The sequence below is a fragment of the Plecotus auritus genome (assembly GCF_963455305.1).
Source record: "Plecotus auritus genome assembly, chromosome: 6".
Taxonomy (NCBI): domain Eukaryota; kingdom Metazoa; phylum Chordata; class Mammalia; order Chiroptera; family Vespertilionidae; genus Plecotus; species Plecotus auritus.
The window spans coordinates 134,160,093-134,180,187 of record NC_137773.1 but is presented as its reverse complement, the minus strand read 5'-3'; the positions used below and the strand labels follow the sequence as shown (position 1 = coordinate 134,180,187).

The 20,095-nt window shown below is 40.2% G+C and overlaps 1 protein-coding gene across 4 annotated transcripts in view; it reads left to right on the top strand.

Moving 5' to 3' along the window:
• CACNA2D3 (calcium voltage-gated channel auxiliary subunit alpha2delta 3) overlaps positions 1-12,912 on the top strand; it is an 860,181-nt gene extending 847,269 nt beyond the window's left edge. For 2 of the 4 annotated variants that reach the window (XM_080675067.1, XM_080675065.1), the window contains 3 exons: positions 9,868-9,978; positions 10,178-10,265; positions 12,502-12,912. In XM_080675067.1, coding sequence (XP_080531193.1) covers positions 9,868-9,978; positions 10,178-10,265; positions 12,502-12,594 — 292 coding nt within the window. In that variant the 3' untranslated portion in view covers positions 12,595-12,912. The remainder of the gene's footprint in view (positions 1-9,867; positions 9,979-10,177; positions 10,266-12,501) is intronic. The other 2 variants (XR_013960934.1, XM_080675066.1) reach the window with 2 other exon arrangements.
• Positions 12,913-20,095: the final 7,183 nt, after the last annotated feature.

Sequence of the window (20,095 nt, the reverse complement as noted above, 5' to 3'; positions counted from 1 at the left end):
GATTGTAGAGGGCAGAATCACAAGGCATCATGGGTTAGGGGTTCAGGTGGTGCTGGGAGCAGATTGGTTGCAGGTGAGGGTGATGAAACATTTCTTAGGGTGTTGAGGACAGTTCTGAGGTCTGTCCTCTTGTCCCTCTGTCTGATCCCAGGGGAAAGTAGCCAGAGGTCATTCCACCTTAGGACTCAGGAGGTGAACCAGAGCTTAGGTCAGGATGTCATCTTTATTGTGCCAGAGGTCCTAGCCTGTGACCATTAGCCAGGTCTGGGCTACTGTCTTCTGCTGCCTTGGGGGTATCTGGTTATCCAGGGGAAAGGCTGGATATCTGAGGGATAGAGGTGGAGATAGAAGTGGAGATAGAAGGGGAGATAGGGAAATGGAGAGGGAGATAGACATAGAGATATACAGACATAGAGATATAGACATAAATAGAGATCTAGACACAGAGATAGAGACATAAAGATATAGACATAGATAGATAGATAGATAGATAGATAGATAGATAGATAGATAGACAGACAGATATAGATAGAGATATATAAAGAGTGAGATGATTTCTAGAGCTAGGGTTTAAAACTAAATTTAATCAAAGTCATAGGACCCTCGGATTCACTGCTGCTATGCCTCAGCCCATCCCATGCCTGCAGCCAGGCCTCTGCCAGGGATGGAGGGTCATGGGTTTTCTGGGCTGGGGCAGGAGCCATGCAGTTCAGAACCTCTTCCCTCCACCTTCCCCCACACATGCTCTATTATCCCTTGGACTTCACTTAAAAACACAAAATCAAAGATAAAATTAAAAATTTCAAGCCGATCCAGCCTGCAGAGCTGTAAATGCCAAGTACAAGCCTTTTGAGCGTAGGTCCCCTGTGACTGCATTAGTGCCTGGCCCACACAGCTGCCCCAATGAAAGGGAGATGGAGGGATGGACGGGAGAGGGGTTGAGGAGATGGTAACATCAGCACACGGTGATGTCAAAGAGGAGTGTCGATAATGACTTCAAGCTCTCTACTTGTGTCACTCAATAGATGGTGGCACCGCTAAGAGGTACAGGGAAAGAGGAAATGATTACTGGGAGTGGGGGCAGGGCACAGTTTAGGTACCTGTGAATACTTCCTTTGTTCCAATACTTAATCACCCCTCTTTTCTCTGGTTTAATTGCACAGGCTGGCACTTTCTGAACAATGAGGAATAATAGAGGGGGCGTGAGCCTCCACTTCTGACTCTAACTCTGTGTCTCATTCTGAAGCCTGATGCTAAACTGGGTTCAGAATCAAGAGCCCATTTCTCTTCTCTTCAGGACTGTTTTCAGGGATGGGATTTTTTGTCATTTAGGCCCCTATTGAACAGATCCCAGCCAGCTATAAGGCATCTTACATGAATCCATTTACTGGGAGGACAGAACAGTTGTCAAGTGGGGGTTCCCGTGTAGTCCCAGATATAGGCGAGGACAAAGTGACACTAGGCACCACAGGTTCTAAAGAGAACAGCCTTTTAGCAGGCACCAATTTAGAGTTGGAAACCCTCCCTGCAACACCCCCCTTCCCCCCGCCCCAAGCTTATTTCAGGGTAGACAGCTGGCCCACCTTTAGTCTGCCATGTGAAGACTGGTGAGGGGCCTAACCAAGAAGAGATGGGGGTTTATGGAAAGAGGTTCATCCCTCCAGGGGTGGTGTTTCCTGCTGGGAGCCTGCTGGGCGGTGGAGGATGCTCCTAGAGATTCTTTCCTATAAAGAACAGAACTGATAAAAATCCTTTTTGAAAGAAGGGAAGCCCAGCTCTGGTGGAAAATCTGCTAGGCAGCAGTCTATTCCTGGCCTCTCTCAGTGGGACAAAGGGACCTGGAAGGAGAGGTCAGGGTTTGGAGAAGGGGCCGCACTCAAGTGGCCTGTGGCTGGGCCAGCAAACGTGCATGTTTCTCAGGGTCAGGTGGACAAAAGGGAAGATGGTGGTCATCTTGCGTAACCCTGACAAGAGGGCGGCTCTCCAGGGGAGGTCCACCCCGAGGGCAAGGGGCTGTGGAGGGTGACTGCTGAGGGCGGGAGCTGCGTGGGTCGTGGAGGCGGGGCCGTGTTGAGGAGTATTATGTCCTCTGAAGAATCCGTGATAACCTCACAAGGAAACCTCAGGGATGCTGGGCCACATGCAGGTTACCACAGGCCAATCTGTGTTGTAAGGAAACAAGCATGGCCAAGAATTCCACTGTGGCCCTCCCCCCATACATGGGAAATGTGGCTAAGAATTCCACTGTCCCCCCCCCCCATACATAGAAAACGTGGCCAAGAATACTACTGTGGCCTGGTACACAGAAAACCTGCCTCTTTGCTGCTCCACTTCCCAAACTACTGAAGAAGCGAGAACCCGGGAGCCAAAAGGAAGAAGAGTGAGCACAGAGCTTTGAAGTAGATATGAGATTAGAGTATTAAACTAGACCTGACAGGTTTTATTAACCTAAAGTTGTCAGAAAGTTATGGAATCTCTAAAGAGATACCATTTAGAGATGAGAAAGCAGGATTCAACACAGGAGAGTGGAAAACAGAGACTTGAAAAAAGGAGAATTGTTTCGTATTTCTATTTCTATTAAGCTGAGACAGCTCAGTAAGCTTGTTCATTTGAATTCCTAGGTCATTCCTCACTGGGGCCCGTTGTGTTACTATTGTAATATCCTGGTGAAGTCTATTTATTGCCTTTCATTTAAGATCTATGCGCCAATATTCATAAAAAAGGGATTATTCCATATCTGTGCTTCAATATTCATAAAAATATTATTCCATAGCTTTTATATATATATATATATAATCTTGGTTTTCGATCAGGGTCCTTCATAAAAGACATTTGAAATATTTTCTTCTTTCCCTGTGCTCTGAAACAGTTTCAATGTTTTAGAACTACATGCTAACGTGATTCACCTGTGAAATCCCTGGGCCTGCCAACCTTCATGGTGAGCAGGTGAGGCCCTGCTCTGCATCCTTCACCTGGTTTGGTCTGAGCTGCTGTTCCCCCTCGCTCCCTCATGCTGGTCCATGGCATGGCTATAGAATTGTGCTAGGAGACATCCTCAATATTTAATTTCTAGTTTGAATTTAAACATCCCGTCACCAAATGTTTGCTCTTTACAACTTTGGGGCCTGGGTCAGTGAAGTGCATTTCGGGGCATGTTGGGGGAGGACAGGCTCTCCCCACCTTCAAAGAGAATCAGATCCTGTTGGAGATCATAAGTGATGGTGAGGTACCCGTCCTGCCCACCCTAGAATCCAGTAGCACCTAGAACAGGATCAGTGCCAAATTTAAATAAGCCCCCACGGCTTCCTCATTGTCCTTTATTTTATCTTGGGGTAACACCTGGACAATTTATAAATGGTGAAAATCTATAAAGGGCCAAAGATTTCCAAATGTTTTAAGGTTCTGTCCTGCCCTGACAATGTTTTCAAGCCACAGTTTTGTACCCAATCAATGAAAAGCCAGCCAACCGAGTCCCCCAAATGTGTGTCCTGGGGTCCTCTGGGAATCTTGTCTGTGGGTCTCTCCCGTCGCACGTGCTTTTCTGGGGAAGCATTAGGGGAGCGGCATGGTTGCTTTCCTCTTCTGGACTGCCAAGTCCCTCTCGGTAGATAGCAGGAGGCAACTACTCTCTCTCGCCAGGGAGGCTGTCTTGAAATCCCATCATTTCCCCTGCAGTCTTTCTCAGTCTGCAGTGAATGGGGAAAGGAGGACTGGGTTATTTCAGTTCTGGCAATGGACTCATCACAATTGCTTCCCTCGCCCCTCCTCTTTCCCTGGAGGGCCTAATTTATTTCACGCATTTTGACCCATTGCTGCTTAGCAGTGACCACTGAGGTGCTGCCTGGAAGCATTTCCCTCTGGCCAGTTCTGGCCCCCCAGGCAAACCCTCCAGGCCACGGTTCTTCCCCAGGTGACGTCAGCCTGGCTGCGGGGCCCAGCTGGATGGAGGTGTGTTTTATGAAGTTCAACCCTGCACCCTGGGCCATAAATACACGTTGTGCACATAAATGTACAGCTAACATTGCCCAGACCCCTCCGCAGCACCATGTTAATAAGCAGACAGTAAGTCTTTAAAATATGGAAAAGCAGTTAATCTTTCCGCTGGCAAATCCTTTGTAGGGGGTTGTTTTCCTTTGCTTCAGTATCGCTGCAGGCAGGGCTTTTCATCTCTGAGGATTTAGGGAAATAAAGAGAAGTTTGCTGTGGGGCTTCACTGACAACACTTGGGGAACCTTCCACCCAGAGGGTGCATGTGCTGCAAAACGGTGGTTATCGAGCACCCCTGTGGCTCAGCATCTCCTTGGATCTGCCCTCCAGGACAGACAGAGGTCTGCTGCCCATGATGTGGACCCACAACAGACCTGGGTGCCGGGGGCTTGAGCTCTGCCCCTGTTACTCTAGGAAGTTACTCAGCCTCTCTTTTCCCCATCTCTACAATGGGCACAACCATGTCTTATTCATATAGCTTCTGTTAGGAGCACTTATCCTCTGGGAGCCCCAGTGTTCTCGTTAGTAACATGAGAACATTGATACTTTTTGCCTTTAGCATAATGTTCCATTTCTAAGTGTTCTAAGAATACATGAACATATCTATAATAATGAAAGCGTAATATGATAATTAGACAAGATATCCTCCCCGATGAAGCCGTGGGAGGGGGGAGTGAGCCCCTTGCCCAAATTTTGTGCATCGGGCCTCTAGTTCTCCGTATAAAGAACCTCAGCATTACAGATTCAGTTCAAGTGTCCCTTGACAATTATTCTGCCTGCTTCTCTCCCCTCCACTGCCCCCCTCTCCTCTACCCCACCCCTCTCCCTTGCTCTTCCACTGATGATGTTGTGGAAGGATCAGACTTGAGGGTGGGAATGGGGCTCAGGAGGCAGAAGGTGTCTGGAGCCCATGCGGGCTGGCTTTGCTGAAAGATGCTGGGGCCAGTTTGTAGCTTGCCTCTCGCCCTCCGAGCAGCCATGACTTTCATCTGTGTGTCTCGGGCAGAGAAGGGTGGTTGCCAGTGCTGGATTTAAGGATGACGTAGGTGAGATCTATCAGTCTGGAGATGACATGGTCTGTGCTTTATAAATATTTAGTGTCACTCAGTACTTCAATTCCTTCTTACCTTTTGGAAGATGCTTCTTATGTTCCTTTATATTTGTGTTCAACTCACTCCTATTTTTTAGTCCATTTATTCTATGTGTAACATAGGTCATGGAATGCTTACTGGTTTGTTTTCTAGTCCCAAAACATCTGACAAGTCTTACCCATCCCGTTTCTTTTTCTCCTTCTCTGGAACAGAATTACATATGCTTAGATAGCCATACCTTATTAATTTTACAACATACTTTTTTCTATTTACTGTGTTTCGGATATCCTTCTTGATAGTAAGTAGCAATCTGCTTTACCCTTGACCCTTTATCTGGTGCTAAGTAGACCAGAGCCACACAGTGTTGCTTATTCAATCATTCCCCTATTGATGGACTTGCAGGCGGGTTTTGTATTTTTTCTCCTTTCAATGAACAATGCTATCAAGACCATCTTTCCACATGGCTTTTTGGGGTCATGAGCAAGAGTTTCTCTTAGACATAAAACTACTGAAAAAATAAGATCTAAATAATTTCCATTATAATAATACAAATGGCTGTGAAAAGTCACATACCCACCAGCAGTGTCGAATAATCACTTCTTCAGACTCTCCTCCATGTAATAATAGGACAGACTTAAAATTTAGCCAATCTGCTTGTGAAAAGTGCATTTTATTTTATATTTATCTAATTTTTAGTGATTTTATATATATATTTGTGTATTTTCACAACCATTGTACTTCCCTCCAATTATTAGTTCGTTTTTTATGTTCAGTAAAGCAGTAAAGTTTGGTCATTTTCTTCAAAAAAGAGATGTCTTTTACTAGAATTAATTTTGTGCATTTCCTAGTGATTATTGATATTGTCATTGGTTCTTTATCTCATATTTTTTCATTGGGCATTGCCAGTGTCAGGGAAAGGCTGTGGTTCTATACTCTGATTATGTAACTGGTCAGCTTGCTGAGTTATTAGTTCTAACAGTTGGTCATTGAGTTCACAGGGGTTTTCTTTGAACATGGTAATGTCTGTTATTTGGTTGATTTGGTAGGATTCACTTGTGGGCAGATTTTCAATGAGCATTTCATTTTTTTTTATGGCTATGGGTCTGCTTGTGTTTTTTACAGCTTGGCCAAATGTTGACAGTTTATATTTTACCCCCAAAAGTGTGTTTGCTCTAGTTTTCAAATTGTTTGCAATAATATACATAATAGTCACTTAAAATGTTTTAAATGTCTATCTTCCGAGTTTTAATATGACGTTGTGACTTCTTGGTCAGGAACACCAAAAGTTGGTTTATGTCGATGTTCTTTTAAACCAGAGTCTAGTTCTTTCAGCTATCTTCACATTTTAATATGCATTTTATTCTCCTGCTTTTATCTTTATAAGTTTATTCTGTCTTTAACTCTGTAAGTATTTACTGAGAGTCTCCGTGTCCCAGGCACAACTGTAGGTGCTGGGGATAATGGATAACCACGGGCAGACAGCTGCAGCCTTCCACCTCCGGAAACCAGTCTGTTGTGAGGGGCAGTCAGCAAGGAAGGAGCAGGCAGAGGGAAAAGAGGTTGAAAACTGACTCAGTGGCGTGGTAAGGACTCCAGTCTTATTAGAGAGAGGGAGATGGTGGATTATTCTTTTTAGGAGTTTTACAACAAAGGGGGACAGGGCAGTAGCTAGAGGTAAGGTTAAGAGGAAGTTTTGTTTTTCCTGAGACGGAAGATATGACGGCATGTTTGTAACTGAAGGGCATGGCTAGTAGACAAAGGGGGACTATCTGTACAATTATCGCCTTTATCGCCTCCTATCAGTCACCTCCTTGCGTATCCGGGGACCAACCTTGGAGAAGGGCATCAATACTTAGCCCAGGTTACAGAGGGAAGACCAGCTTGGGTCTTTATTTTGCCAGCTTCTCAATTGAAAAATGGAGTTCATTTATTTGTAAATTTATTTTTCCCATAGAATTTAAGATTATACTGCACAGATTTCAGTCTGGGTTGCTCTCAAATTCTCAAGCATTAATTGAATGTGTTTTTTAACCTTAATTTCCACTCCTTATATCTTTTTGCTATTCATTCTAATTTTACCAAACCATGAAGAAGGATATGCAAGTGATGCGTTCTGCTCGTTGGAATGTGTTGAGGTTTCCAATGTTTGAAAATAACTTAGGGGGCCCAATATGGCGACGGAAGATGATTTGACTTTGGGTGATCAGCACACAATGCAATATACAGATCATGCATCATAGAAACCGTACACTTGAAACCCAAATAATATTAACCAATGTCACCCCAATAAATAAAAAGAAAATAACAAAAATTCTACATTTAGATCTCAAGAGGTTTTGTTCCACATTTTAATAAATCATGCATTCATCGATCACTTTGGTATTTCTAATCAGTTTGAGCACTATGATCATAAAAGTTCATGTCATTCCTTGCTATACTATTTCACTATTTTAATATGAAAAATTACTCAGATTGTATAAACTATTTATTGCATTTTAATCATTTGCCTTTGAATGTTTGCATAATATTAACCTGTTCCTCTCTTGTGTTGTTAGCATGTTTCTGGTAAAACTTTTCCTGTCATTTGACGTCTTTTCCACGTCATTCTATTTTAGGAGTGTCTGTTGCAAACATCATAATGCTGGTATTTTGTCATTGCAATTTAAAGAGTTTCTGCCTTTCACTTTGTGAATCTAATCACCTCACATTTGTTGATTGGTAATAATTTTAGACTAATATGTCAAATTTTTCTTATATATGTATATTACTTACCATGCTATTTTTAGCTATTATCCCTAAATTCTAAAATATAATTTTCTATCATTATCTACAGTTACCTAGAATCAATTTTCCCCTGGACCTGACATACATTTTACTTCATGTTACTCTGTTTTCTTCATCTTAAGTATTCCCAGGGAGAAGTTGCTGTCATCCTCATTCCTCTTTGAGTAATTTGTTTCTAGAGAAGATATTAGGATTGGTCTATAGCTTTAATGATTTGAAGTTTCATTCATGATAGAATGGGCCCTTTCTATGAAAAAAAATTTTTTTTTTCATCAACTGGAAAACATTCTCTCCCTTTGGAACTTCTATTTCATGTTTATATCTCTTTCTCCTTTATTGCACATCTGGTCGATTCATTTGGCTTAATTTTTAAGTCAACCATTTGTCCTTTAAAGAATTGTGTGATCTTGGTTTTGCATTATTCTGAGACTCTGTTAACTTTCCTCCAACATGGAAATCATTGGTTCTCTGATGGGAGTCACCTCAGGTAGGCTAGTTTAATTCTGATAGGCACAGTCCATTACAGAGGCCAGCTGCTAAAGCGATGTCTTTGCATAGGTGAGAAGACACCTAGTGCTAAACAGGGGATGTAAAACAGATATTTTTAAAGTTTTATTGAGATAGTTAGCAAGGTTTAATTTTTTTGCTCAAGCCAGGTGGAGAAGGGCAGGAAGGGCAGAGAGCAATTATCCCAGAGAGTGGATGGTGGTTAGGTATTGGGGTAACATTGCTGAACAGTGGCATGCCCTGTTCCCTGCCATGGGTGGGAAAAAATAAACAACTGTGTCATGTTCACTGAACAGGCACTGGGCATTTGTAGAAAGGAAGCCGGTTGTGTTGTAATCTCAGAGGCATTTGGGATATTACAACATATGAGATGGTAACAGGGATCCATCCCCTTCTTTCTAATTTCCCACAAAACAGCAGGATGCTTCTTCATTGGATGATTTTTGTAAAGCATCGTGATACACTCTAGAACAGCGGTCGCCAACCTTTCGGACCTCACAGACCCTCAGCGGACCACCGGTTGGTGACTGCTGCTCTAGAAAACAGAACAAAAGTAAAACTTACAGAGGAATTGAACATTTTGTTAGGTTATAGTCTCTTTCATCCTGCTAAATTGAATTGGATGAAATATCATGAATAGTTAAGTGATCAGGATTCTAGGCCTGGGGTTAAATACTTACCTACTCTGTTGGCTCTGAAAGAATGTGGGATTTGGGTCTCTAAGTTGTTCCTCCAAAGAATCAGTATTTCTTGTGAAAGGAGTGTTTTTACGGCGGTGTTGCTTTGTCATTCCACTGCGTGGGGCAATGAAGAAGCAGGTGTCAGTAAGCTGTACTGATGGACCCAGAATGTCAAGGCTGCTGTGGGGGCCAGCACAGTGTGGACTTGAGAAGAGTGGGACTTGTTAAAGGTGGCTTAGGCACTGGGGGGCAGCATTCATTTCCTCCAAACACCATGCCTCTGTTATGGGCAAACATCATGCAGAGCTGTATCTCAAAGGGTTTAGGAAGTTCACTTCATCTTTTGTCATCCATGTGACACAGCTTCAGTCTGTCTCTGAGGAAAGGAGAGAAAAACAACTTAGAAGAACATCAAATGCAACTTTTGATAATGTTTAGGAAGGAAAGCAGGCTTGGAAAAGCCTAACCTCTTAGACCTTGGAAATTGAGGTAAATTAGCCAACTCTGACCCTAATGTTTTGTATACATAAAATTCAGTCTTCCCAAGGTGAGTCTTATGAGCTGTGTACGGCTATAGAATAGGCCAGTGGTCGGCCAATTGCAGCTCTGTTGACTAATGAGTTTGCCGACCACTGGAATAGGCTATTGTCTTCTTAGTGAAACTTGGTGTTTGAAAGTGAAGAGCCAATGGAAAAGGCAACTTTAGGAAACTTGTTTTCTAAAATATAGTAGTTACCCCCAGGAAAAGTTTTCCTCGTGGCTCTTTACAAGAGGAAAGGTAAGTGACCCCACCATGTCTGTGCCTCTTGTTCCCCCAGGTCCTTTGTCATCCAGCAAATCCCAAGCAGCAACCTGTTCATGGTGGTGGTGGACAGCAGCTGCCTCTGCGAGTCCGTGGCCCCCATCACCATGGCGCCCATCGAAATCAGGTATATCCTTCCGTGTGTTGGCCCAGCTACTGCTGCTGACGCTGGTAAGGGGATCAATAGTCGGGAAACCTGGGGGAGGAGTAAATGATATCTTCCCACTGTTGGAGAGAAAGAAATTGTCAAGGGATTTTAGTGCCAATGTGCAGTGCTGACACAGAGTAGGGGGAAGTACCATTTTGGAAATTTGCCTTAACTACAGTCAACATAACGAATCTCTTAAGTGTGAGCGTTTAAAGGCCCAGAAGATCAGAAGGCGTCCGGAATCTTGCCATGGCTTCCATCCTGAGGTCGGTCTGATAACCCTTCCTGTTCTCTTTCCCCCTCAGATTTGCCACGAGAATTTCATTATAGCTAAAAAGTTTACCCGTGAGAAAACCATCCCTTTCAGGTGAATCAAAGAAGCATCTACAGGAAGGCTGCTGGCTCCCAGCCCTCGGTGCCTTCTCAGTCTGGGCTAATAGCCTGTTCTCATGTCTATGATATACTTCAGAAGCCTCCTTCCCATCTTTTCTGCCATGGAAGGGCTGTCATTTTATCACCTGTTATTACACACGAAGTGGCTCTGGTCATCTTAGTTCACTTATTTCAAATTGTGGTGAGAATTATTCCCCCTGCTTACATTTATTTATAAAAACTTTACGCAAAGCAAAAGTGGCAATGTTTATACCAGACAGAGGGTCCCAGTGTATGGAGGGGGATGACAAGCCTCTAAACCCCTAGCCATGTGGAGGCACGACTATAAAGGCGCTCCTTTTACACTGAAAGCCATGATCAGAGCAAAACTAAGCTTAGTGCTGAGAAAGGGGGGCTTCCAATCAATTAGGCAAATTGTAAGAGAATACCTCCTGCAATACTGTGAGCAAAAACTTGAACAAAAAATTTTTTTTAAATTAAGTTCACACACCCCCTGAAAAAAATGAAAAGCGTGCCTAGACAAATTAGTATATGGAAACTGGGAAACTAGTTTTTTTAAATGCCACCAGAGCCAGCTGAGTGTTAATCTCAACTTTAAATAGCAAGTGATTTTAATGTTATTAAACTATCTAAAGCCTAGAAAAGATTTTAACATGTGGCATAGATTTTAAGTATAGCACCACTAAGAACTTGGGATTTATTGAGAATGTTTGCTTCTATATTCAAATGGGAGTTCAAGTTCAATAGCAACATATTATACATACATATGCTGGAAAGGCCTTTGATAAAATTCAGTGATCACTCATGATAAAAGCTCTATGTAAAATGCAAACACAAACAATAGTTCCCCAAACACTAAAATAACTTCAGTCAAAACCAGAACTTTATACTTAGACAATTAGAGTCGTGAGAGTAAAATCTTCTAGAGTTAATAAGATAATTTGCTTTGGTTACTTGATACAAGACATTTAAAAAAATCAGTATTTTTTCTGTAAGTTTCTGGATGTAGTAAGATGAGGTCAATAGAACAGGATAGAAACTCTTATATATGACAAAGGTTCAATTCAAAAGGAAGAATATAAATTAGACTTAAGTAGTGAAATAACAGTCTCACAAGAAATCCTAGGGATTGCAGAGAACTTCCTATCTGAGATAAGAAAGCAATGGAAGAAAATCAGATTTATTTAACTATGTAACAATTATAACTTTTCTATGGAAAAAGATTACTTAAAGTCAGTAGCCAATTTATAGAACTTGAAAAATATACTTAGAAAGCAAATTATAAAGAGAACTTTTAAATTGATAAGTCAAACAACTACATATAAAAATAAACCATGAACATGAAAGATACAAGTCAGTGGGTGATTTGAATATACAGGTAACAATGAAATATCTAGCTATAGCCATGAAAGGCAAAAATACCTGTTAGGTCTGCAGTTCCAAGATTGGGCATCTCTACCACAGGCAGGGGCAAATATCACTGTCTGTTGAGGACCTACATTCAGCATTCTTTGTAGCAGTAAGAACAGACGAGAAAATGAGTGCCCATCAATAAGAAAATAGCTGAATGAAATAGAGTTAGCATAACGGAGATGAAGAAACTTCCATCAGTCACTGGATAAAAAGCACGCTGCAGAAAGTAATATTATTTCATTTTTGTAAAACGGAGCCTTCCTTCCCCCAAATAAAAAGAAGAAACAAAACCTTTCATAGCCAAAGATGATCAGCCCCCTTAGATGTGATTTTTTTTTTTTAACTTACATTCTGGTGGGGGGGGGGCGGAATTAGAAAGCCAATATTTTGCCTTAATAATATGATCCCAACGGACATCTGTACCAATAAATAGTCCTTTACCACTCGAATATTCTACATAATAGTATGCAAAGAGTAATTTTGAATATGTTACACATTTACAGCTATAATCAGAGATTCCCATTGCTAACTTGATGAAATTTAGACAAGTGAATTTCCCTGAATTATTTAGGTCCCAAGAGACTTTGTTCAAACAATTGAAGAGTGGGGAGAAGGCTGGGGACTCAAAATAGCTTGCCCAATTTAAGGCATCTTGGACTCTGTCTCTGCTCTGACCAACCCTGCCTTTCCCTGCAGGAAAATGCGAGGGAATGTGGGGGTGCACCCAGCCTCCAGGCCAAGATGGTCCTTATCCTGTCCCCTCTGCTTCTGCTGCTCTTCTTAAGGTGACACTGACAGAGATGTTCTCCTGGCATGCTAAATAATGGATAAACTGTGAACCAAAATATGGTGCGACATAGGAGACATGAAATATAGTCCAACCATCAGCATCTCATGATTTTAAACTGTGCGTGATATAAACTCTTAAAGACATGTTGACAAAAATGTTATCTTTTTACTTTGCCAGTCATGTAAATGTGAGTTTGCTACATGATAACCACCCTTCATCAGAAACGGGGCTGCCAGTAGGCAGTATCCCTTCTGCTTGAGACCCATTGAAACCAATTTAAAACTGTGTACTTTTTAAATAAAGTATATTAAAATCATAACCTCCTTGCTTGGGTTTTATCAGCACTCTATCGCCGAGGATACAGACATGGTGCGTGAAAAAGTTACCCATTCCAGACACCAGGAAAGGGTGGTTGTTGGCAGAGATTTTGCTCTAAAGCAGATTCTAGGCAAATATTTAACAATTGTTTTGATGCTCCAATCTCGGTTATAAAAATATTTACAGAAGGAAATAAAAATATCATCTACACGGGAAAATTTATGACAAAGAATCCTGAATTTTATTGAACTGAACTTCAATAGAAATCATAATATGGATGAGAACACATGCTCTCATAATATGCAAGTTTTGAACTATTTGGCATTGGGAATAAAGAAGTCATAAATCCTAGGAATTCATTGTGAGAAGGCTTGAAGAAGGAAAGGAACAATGACTACAAATGACTCCCAAGCTTATTGCTTGAGCATTTGGCTTCTGGCTTTTCCCATAAACAAGAGATGAAATTAGATCTCAAATATTACAAGATGTGAAACTACCCAGACCTGTAAGCATTCCTAAAACCCTGCATCCTGGACCAAAGAAAACAGATTCCATTGTATCACGGTTACCAAATAAAGTGAAATAATTTCCGTGCCTAGGTAGGATCGAGATGCCTTGCTTTGTAGGACAGACATCTAAAAGCCATGTGGAAAACACCCCTTAACCCCTTTTTAAAAAACACATTATGCCTTTGATATTTTAGAAAAATTGATGTGATCATACTACTTTATACTAAAATGATTCCAATATTTATAGGAATACCAATACTACATTGTGGTACTTCTTTAAATTAACAATATGACAATGCTATAACTTGCCAAGCTGCCAAAATTTAACAATGGGGTCCTGATATTGTGACCACTATGGTCATTGATACTGTTCACTTCTGTGCACTAAATAAATGAATGAATTCATGTTGCTCACAAAATTTTAAAATGCACAATATTTGCACTAACCCCGTGGTTGGCAAACTGGCTCGCGAGCCACATGCAGCTCTTTGGCCCCTTTGAGTGTGGCTCTTCCACAAAATACCACAGCTTGGGCGAGTCTATTTTGAAGAAGTGTCATTAGAAGTTTAAGTTTAAAAAATTTGGCTCTCAAAAGAAATTTCAATCGTTGTACTGTTGATATTTGGCTCTATTGACTAATGAGTTTGCTGACCACTACACCACTAACCAATTATAATGTAATGTTTTTACAAAAATAACATTTCATGACCAATCATTCTCCATTAAAATTCCAAAGGACTGGCAACAATAAGTCAAGTATATTACATTATAATGCCCATAATTTCATGTTAATGATGTAAAATATGTGCAACATGAATATTTATAATTTCACTCCCTATCACATTCTAAAGAGTGGAATGGCATCATTTTGAGTACAATGTTTGTGACATAAAGACAGCATAGTTGAGCCATGCTATTGACCAGGACATTGTCAAGCATTACCATCATGCAAGTAACTCCCCTGCCCAGTACCTCAATGTTTCCTCAATGACTTCAAACAACTGGCCACTCTATTGATCTACTTAAATAGCTAATACTTTTCTCCAATGAATTGTGTCAAAAGCAGAAACCTTGATCCCTCTCTACCATACTCTTTTCTTCTGACTGACTCAGCTCCTCAAACCAAAACCCTGAAGCTGCCCTCCTCTGAGTTTTCCCCTCAGCCCACTGTACAGGCAGTCTTATGAGCTGAATGAATATAAAAACATGACCCAACTATATGCTGTTTACAAGAGACCCGCCTCAGAACAAGAGATACACACAGGATGAAAGAGAAAGGGTGGAAAAATATTTTCCATGCAAATGGAAAAGAAAAAAAAGCTGGAGTAACAATATTCGTGTCTGAAAAAATAGACTTTAAAATGAAGGCCATCACAAGAGACAACAAAGGTCACTACATAATACTAAAGGGATCGATCCAACAAGAGGATATAACCCTGGTAAACATATATGCACCCAATATAGAACACCTAAATATATACAAAAATCTTCTAGGGGACTTTAACACCTCACTGACTTCACTGGATAGATCTTTCAAACAAAAACTTAACAAGGAAACAGAAACTCTTAAAGGACACACTGGATCAGGTGGATTTAACTGACATTTATAGTACATTTGACCCCAAAGTAGCAGAATATACATTCTTCTCAAGTGCACATGGATCATTCACAAAGATAGACCACATGTTAGGACACAAAACAAGTCTCTACAAGTTCAAGAAGATTGAAATCATATCAAGCATCTTTTCAGATGACAGAAATCAACTACAGTAAAACCACCCCAAAACATTCAAACATATGGAGGCTAAATAATGTTATTAAACAATAAATGGGTTACCAATGAGATCAAGAAAGAAATCAAAAACTTCCTGGAAATGAATGAAAATGCACACAAAATAACCCAAAATCTCTTGGACATAGCAAAAGCAGTCCCAAGAGGGAAGCTCATAGCACTACAGATATATCTCAGAAAACAAGAAAAATCAGCAATAAACTATTTAACCCTACAACTTAAAGAACTACAAAGAGAACAAGAAAAGCCCTAAGTAGAAGGAAGGAAATAATAAAAACTAGAGCAGAAATAAAAACATAGAGACTAAAGAAATAACACAAAAAATTAAATGAAACCAAGAGCTGATTCTTTGAAAGGAGAAACAAAATTGATAAACCATTAGCTAGACTCATCAAGAAACAAAGAAAGAGGACCCAAATAAATAAAATCAGAAATGAAAGTGGAGAAGTAACCACCACCACCAGAAATACAAAGGATAGTAAGAAAATACTATGAACAATTATATGCCAACAAGCTGGACAATGTGGATGAAATGGACAAATTCCTAGAGAAATATAATCTCCCAAAACTGAATCAGGAGAAATCATAAAACCTGAATAGGCCAAATAACAACTGATGAAATAGAAGCAGTAATCAAAAAAAAAAAAAAAACTCCCAGAAAACAAAAGCCCAGGTCCAGATGGCTTCACAGGGGAGTTTTACCAAACATTCAAAAAAGAACTAACACCTATACTCCTCAAACTATTTCAGAAAATCCAAGAGGAAGGAACACTTCCAAACTCTTTTTATGAGGCCAGCATTATCCTAATTCCTAAATCAGATAAAGACACTACAAAGAAAGATAATTACAGGCCAATATCTCTGATGAACAGAGATGCTAAAATCCTCAAGAAATGTTAGCAAATCACATCCAGCAATATATTAAAAAGATCATACACCATGACCAAGTGGAATTTATTCCAAGGATGCAAGGCTGGTACAATATTCACAAATCAATAAACATGATACATCACATAAATTAAAAGACAAAAATCACATGATCATATCGATACAGAAAAAGCATTTGACAAAATCCCATGCCAATTTTTGATAAAAACTCTCAGCAAAGTGGGAATAGAGGGAGCATATCTCAACATGATAAAGGCCATATATGACAAACCTATAGCCAACATCATACTCAATGGGCAAAAACTAAAAGCATTTCCCCTAAGAACAGGAACAAGACAGGGATGTCCGTTTTCACCACTCTTATTCAACATAGTACTGGAAGTCCTAGCCACAGCGATCAGACAAGAAGAAATAAAAGGCATCCAAGTTGGAAAGGAGGAAGTAAAAGTATAATTATTCACAGATGACATGGTATTGTACATAGAAAACCCTAAAGACTCCACCAAAAAACTACCAGATTTAATAAATGAATTTGGAAATGTAGCAGGATACAAAATCAACACTCAAAAATTGATGGCTTTATTATACACCAATAATGAATTCTCAGAAAGAGACACTAAACAAACAATCCCATTTACCATTGCAACAACAACAAAAAAAATAAGATACTTAGGAATAAACTTAACCAAGGAGGCAAAAGACCTGTACTCAGAAAACTACAGGACCTGGAAAAAAGTGATAGAAGAAGATATAAACAAGTGGAAGAATATACTGTGTTCATAGCTTGGTAGAATCAAATCATTAAAATGTCCATACTACCAAAGGAAATCTACAGATTCAATGCAATCCCTATTAAAATACCAATGGCATATTTCACAGAGCTAGAACAAATAGTCCAAAAATTTATATGTAATCAAAAAAGACCTCGAATTGCTGCAGCAATTTTGAGGAGAAAAAGTTGGAGGAATAAAAATACCAGATTTCAAGTTATACTACAAAGCCACGGAAATCAAAACAGCCTGGTACTGGCACAAGAATAGGCATATAGATCAATGGAATAGAACAGAGAACCCAGAAATTGACCCAAGCCATTATGCTCAATTAATATTTGACAAAAGAGGCAAGAGCATACAATGAAGTCAAGAGAGTCTCTTCAATAAATCGTGTTGAAAAAATTGGACAGATACTTGCAAAAAAATGAAACCAGACCACCAACTTACACCATACATAAGAATAAACTCAAAATGGATAAAAGACTTAAATGTTAGTCGTGAACCCATAAAAATCCTGGAAGAAACCAAAGGCAGCAAAATCTAAGACATCTCTTATAGCAATATGTTTACAGATACATCTCCTAAGGCAAAGGAAACTAAGGAGAAAATAAACAAATGGGACTACATCCAAATAAAAAGTTTCTGCACAGCAAAAGAAACCATCAACAAAACAAAAAGAGAGCCCACTGTATGGGAGAACATATTTGGCAATGATACATCTGATAAAAGGTTAATATCCAAAATATATAAGGAAGTTATACAACTTAAAAGGAAGACAATCCAATTTTAAAATGGGAAAAGAATCTAAATAGACACTTCTCCAAAGAGGACATACAGATGACCAAGAGACAGATGAAAAAATGCTCAGAGTCAATAATCATCTGAGAGATGCAAATCAAAACAATTAGGTATCATCTCACACCTGTCAGAATGGCTACCATCAATAAATCACCAAATGACAAGTGCTGGATCTGGAGAAAAGGGAACCCTAGTACACTGCTGGTGGGAATGCAGACTGGTGCAACTATTATGGAAAACAGTATGGAGTTTCCTCAAAATATTAAATATGAATCTGCCATTTGACCCAGAGATCCCACTTCTAGGAATATATCCTAAGAAACCCAAAGCTCCAATCAGAAAAAATATATGCACCCCTATGTTCATAGCAGCACAATTTACAATAGCTAAGATCTGGAAACAGCCCAAGTGCCCATCAGTAGATGTGGGGATAAAAAAAGCTGTGTACATTATACCATGGAATACTATGCAGCAGTAAAAAAGAAGAATCTCTTAGCCTTTGAGACAGCATGGAAGCACCTGTAGAGTATCATGCTAAGTGAAATAAATCAGTCAGAGAATGACAAGTATTACATGATCACAGTCATATGTGGAATCTAAGTAACAAAATAAATTGATGAATGGAATGGACCCAGAGACATGGAAGCATGGAACAGAGTGCAGAATCTCAGAGGGAAGGCGGGGAGGGTGGGTGGGTAGGAGATAAATCAACCAAACACTTTGAATGCATAACCCATGGACACAGACAATAGGTTGCTGAAAGCCTGGGGTGGGGAGGCGGCATGGGAATGGGGGAAAAAGGGGGACATATGTAATACTTCCAACAATAAAGAATTATTGGGGAAAAAAAAAAGATGGCCAGGCTATATTGCCTTTTATGTTGCATGGATAGCCTTAACTTAAATATAGATTACAACGAATTATTTTACCTAATAATGTAATTATTTCTCAAGGGGCTTAGGCTAATATTGGTTTAACTATATTTTGTTTCTTCGTTTCTTTAATTAACAAGCTTTATTTTTTAGAGCAGTTTAGGAACACAACAAAACTGAGTGGAAAGTGCTCTCAAAATGTTCTTCATGCTCACAATTCTCATTTAAATGGATAACAATGAAATTGTAAAGATAAACACATTTGTCTTCCATTAAGATAGATAGATAGATAGATAGATAGATAGATAGATAGATAGATAGATAGATAGATAGAATATGTGCTTGTCTGGTTAACCCCTGTGATTGCGGGTGAAGAAACAAGGGCAACAAAGGCATAAGGAGAGAAAGTCACTTTCCCAAGGTCAAAATGGCAGAACTGGAATTTGAGCCCAGGCTATTTGGCTTCAAAGTCTGGGTACTCAGCCAATCGAATGAATGAAGAATGAGCAACAATCTTGTATTGCTACACCTCAGCATGTCCCATCCACGGACATTCAAGCGTGTCAGCTCACCTCCCTGCTACTATTCCTGTCCTCCCACCCTCAGGCCACTCTGCTGTCCATTGCACTGCTCCGTCTTCACTTCTCCCTTAACCTAGCTAACAGCCCGAAATCCACAACTGCAGTATTATGGTTACCTCCACTGCTGAGCCCAATTGGGTAGACCAGTGGGAGACCCATAAAAATGTCAGCCATTGGTCTTCAGCCCAATCCAGAAACATATTCTTCCCTGAGTCAGCCTCTATCGCACAACCCCCAACAAATGTTTCAAACTTTCTTCACTCTGCTTAAAACTTAGACCATCCTGGCTGCCCTCCTGATACATATTTCAATGATAAAAGAAAGGTTCTCTGAATGTCACTGTAATTTTAGGAAGCATTATATATAGTATTCAGTGGTACTGCGGGAAATATTGTTACTAACATAGATTGCATCCATTGGTAGAAGAATATAGGGCAGAATCTACAATTACTAAACTAGCAGCTAATGGCAGAATATAAAATACCAGTATTCTAATTAGTATTATTGTTAGCATTGAAAATGATGTCATATGTGCTGTTAATGGCAAAATGTAGATAGTACTGGATGATATAGAAGAAGGAACATAGTAAGATGTGCTACAGCATAAAATAATCTAACAGTAATAATATTGCTATTCAATTTGGAGAGAATCATGCATAGTTTTTCCCTTAGATTGTCAGGTATTGCACACTAAGTCCAGTGTTTACATTCCTGTCCTGATCATAACTGTCCTCTCAGCCCCCAGTTCTTGAAGCCCTTTCTTCTTGTGGCCCTTGGCACCCTCCTCTCTGGGTTTTCCTCCTTCCTCCTCAGGTGCTCCTTCTCTCTTTGCTGTTCCTCCTCTCTCTACCTTTCATGTTGGCATGTCTTAGCTCTAGCTCTTGGTCCAGGGGCCCCTTCTCTTCTCCATCTCCCTCCCTCCCTAGGTCATCTCATTAAGTCCCCCAGTTTTAGAGCAGATGGCTCCCA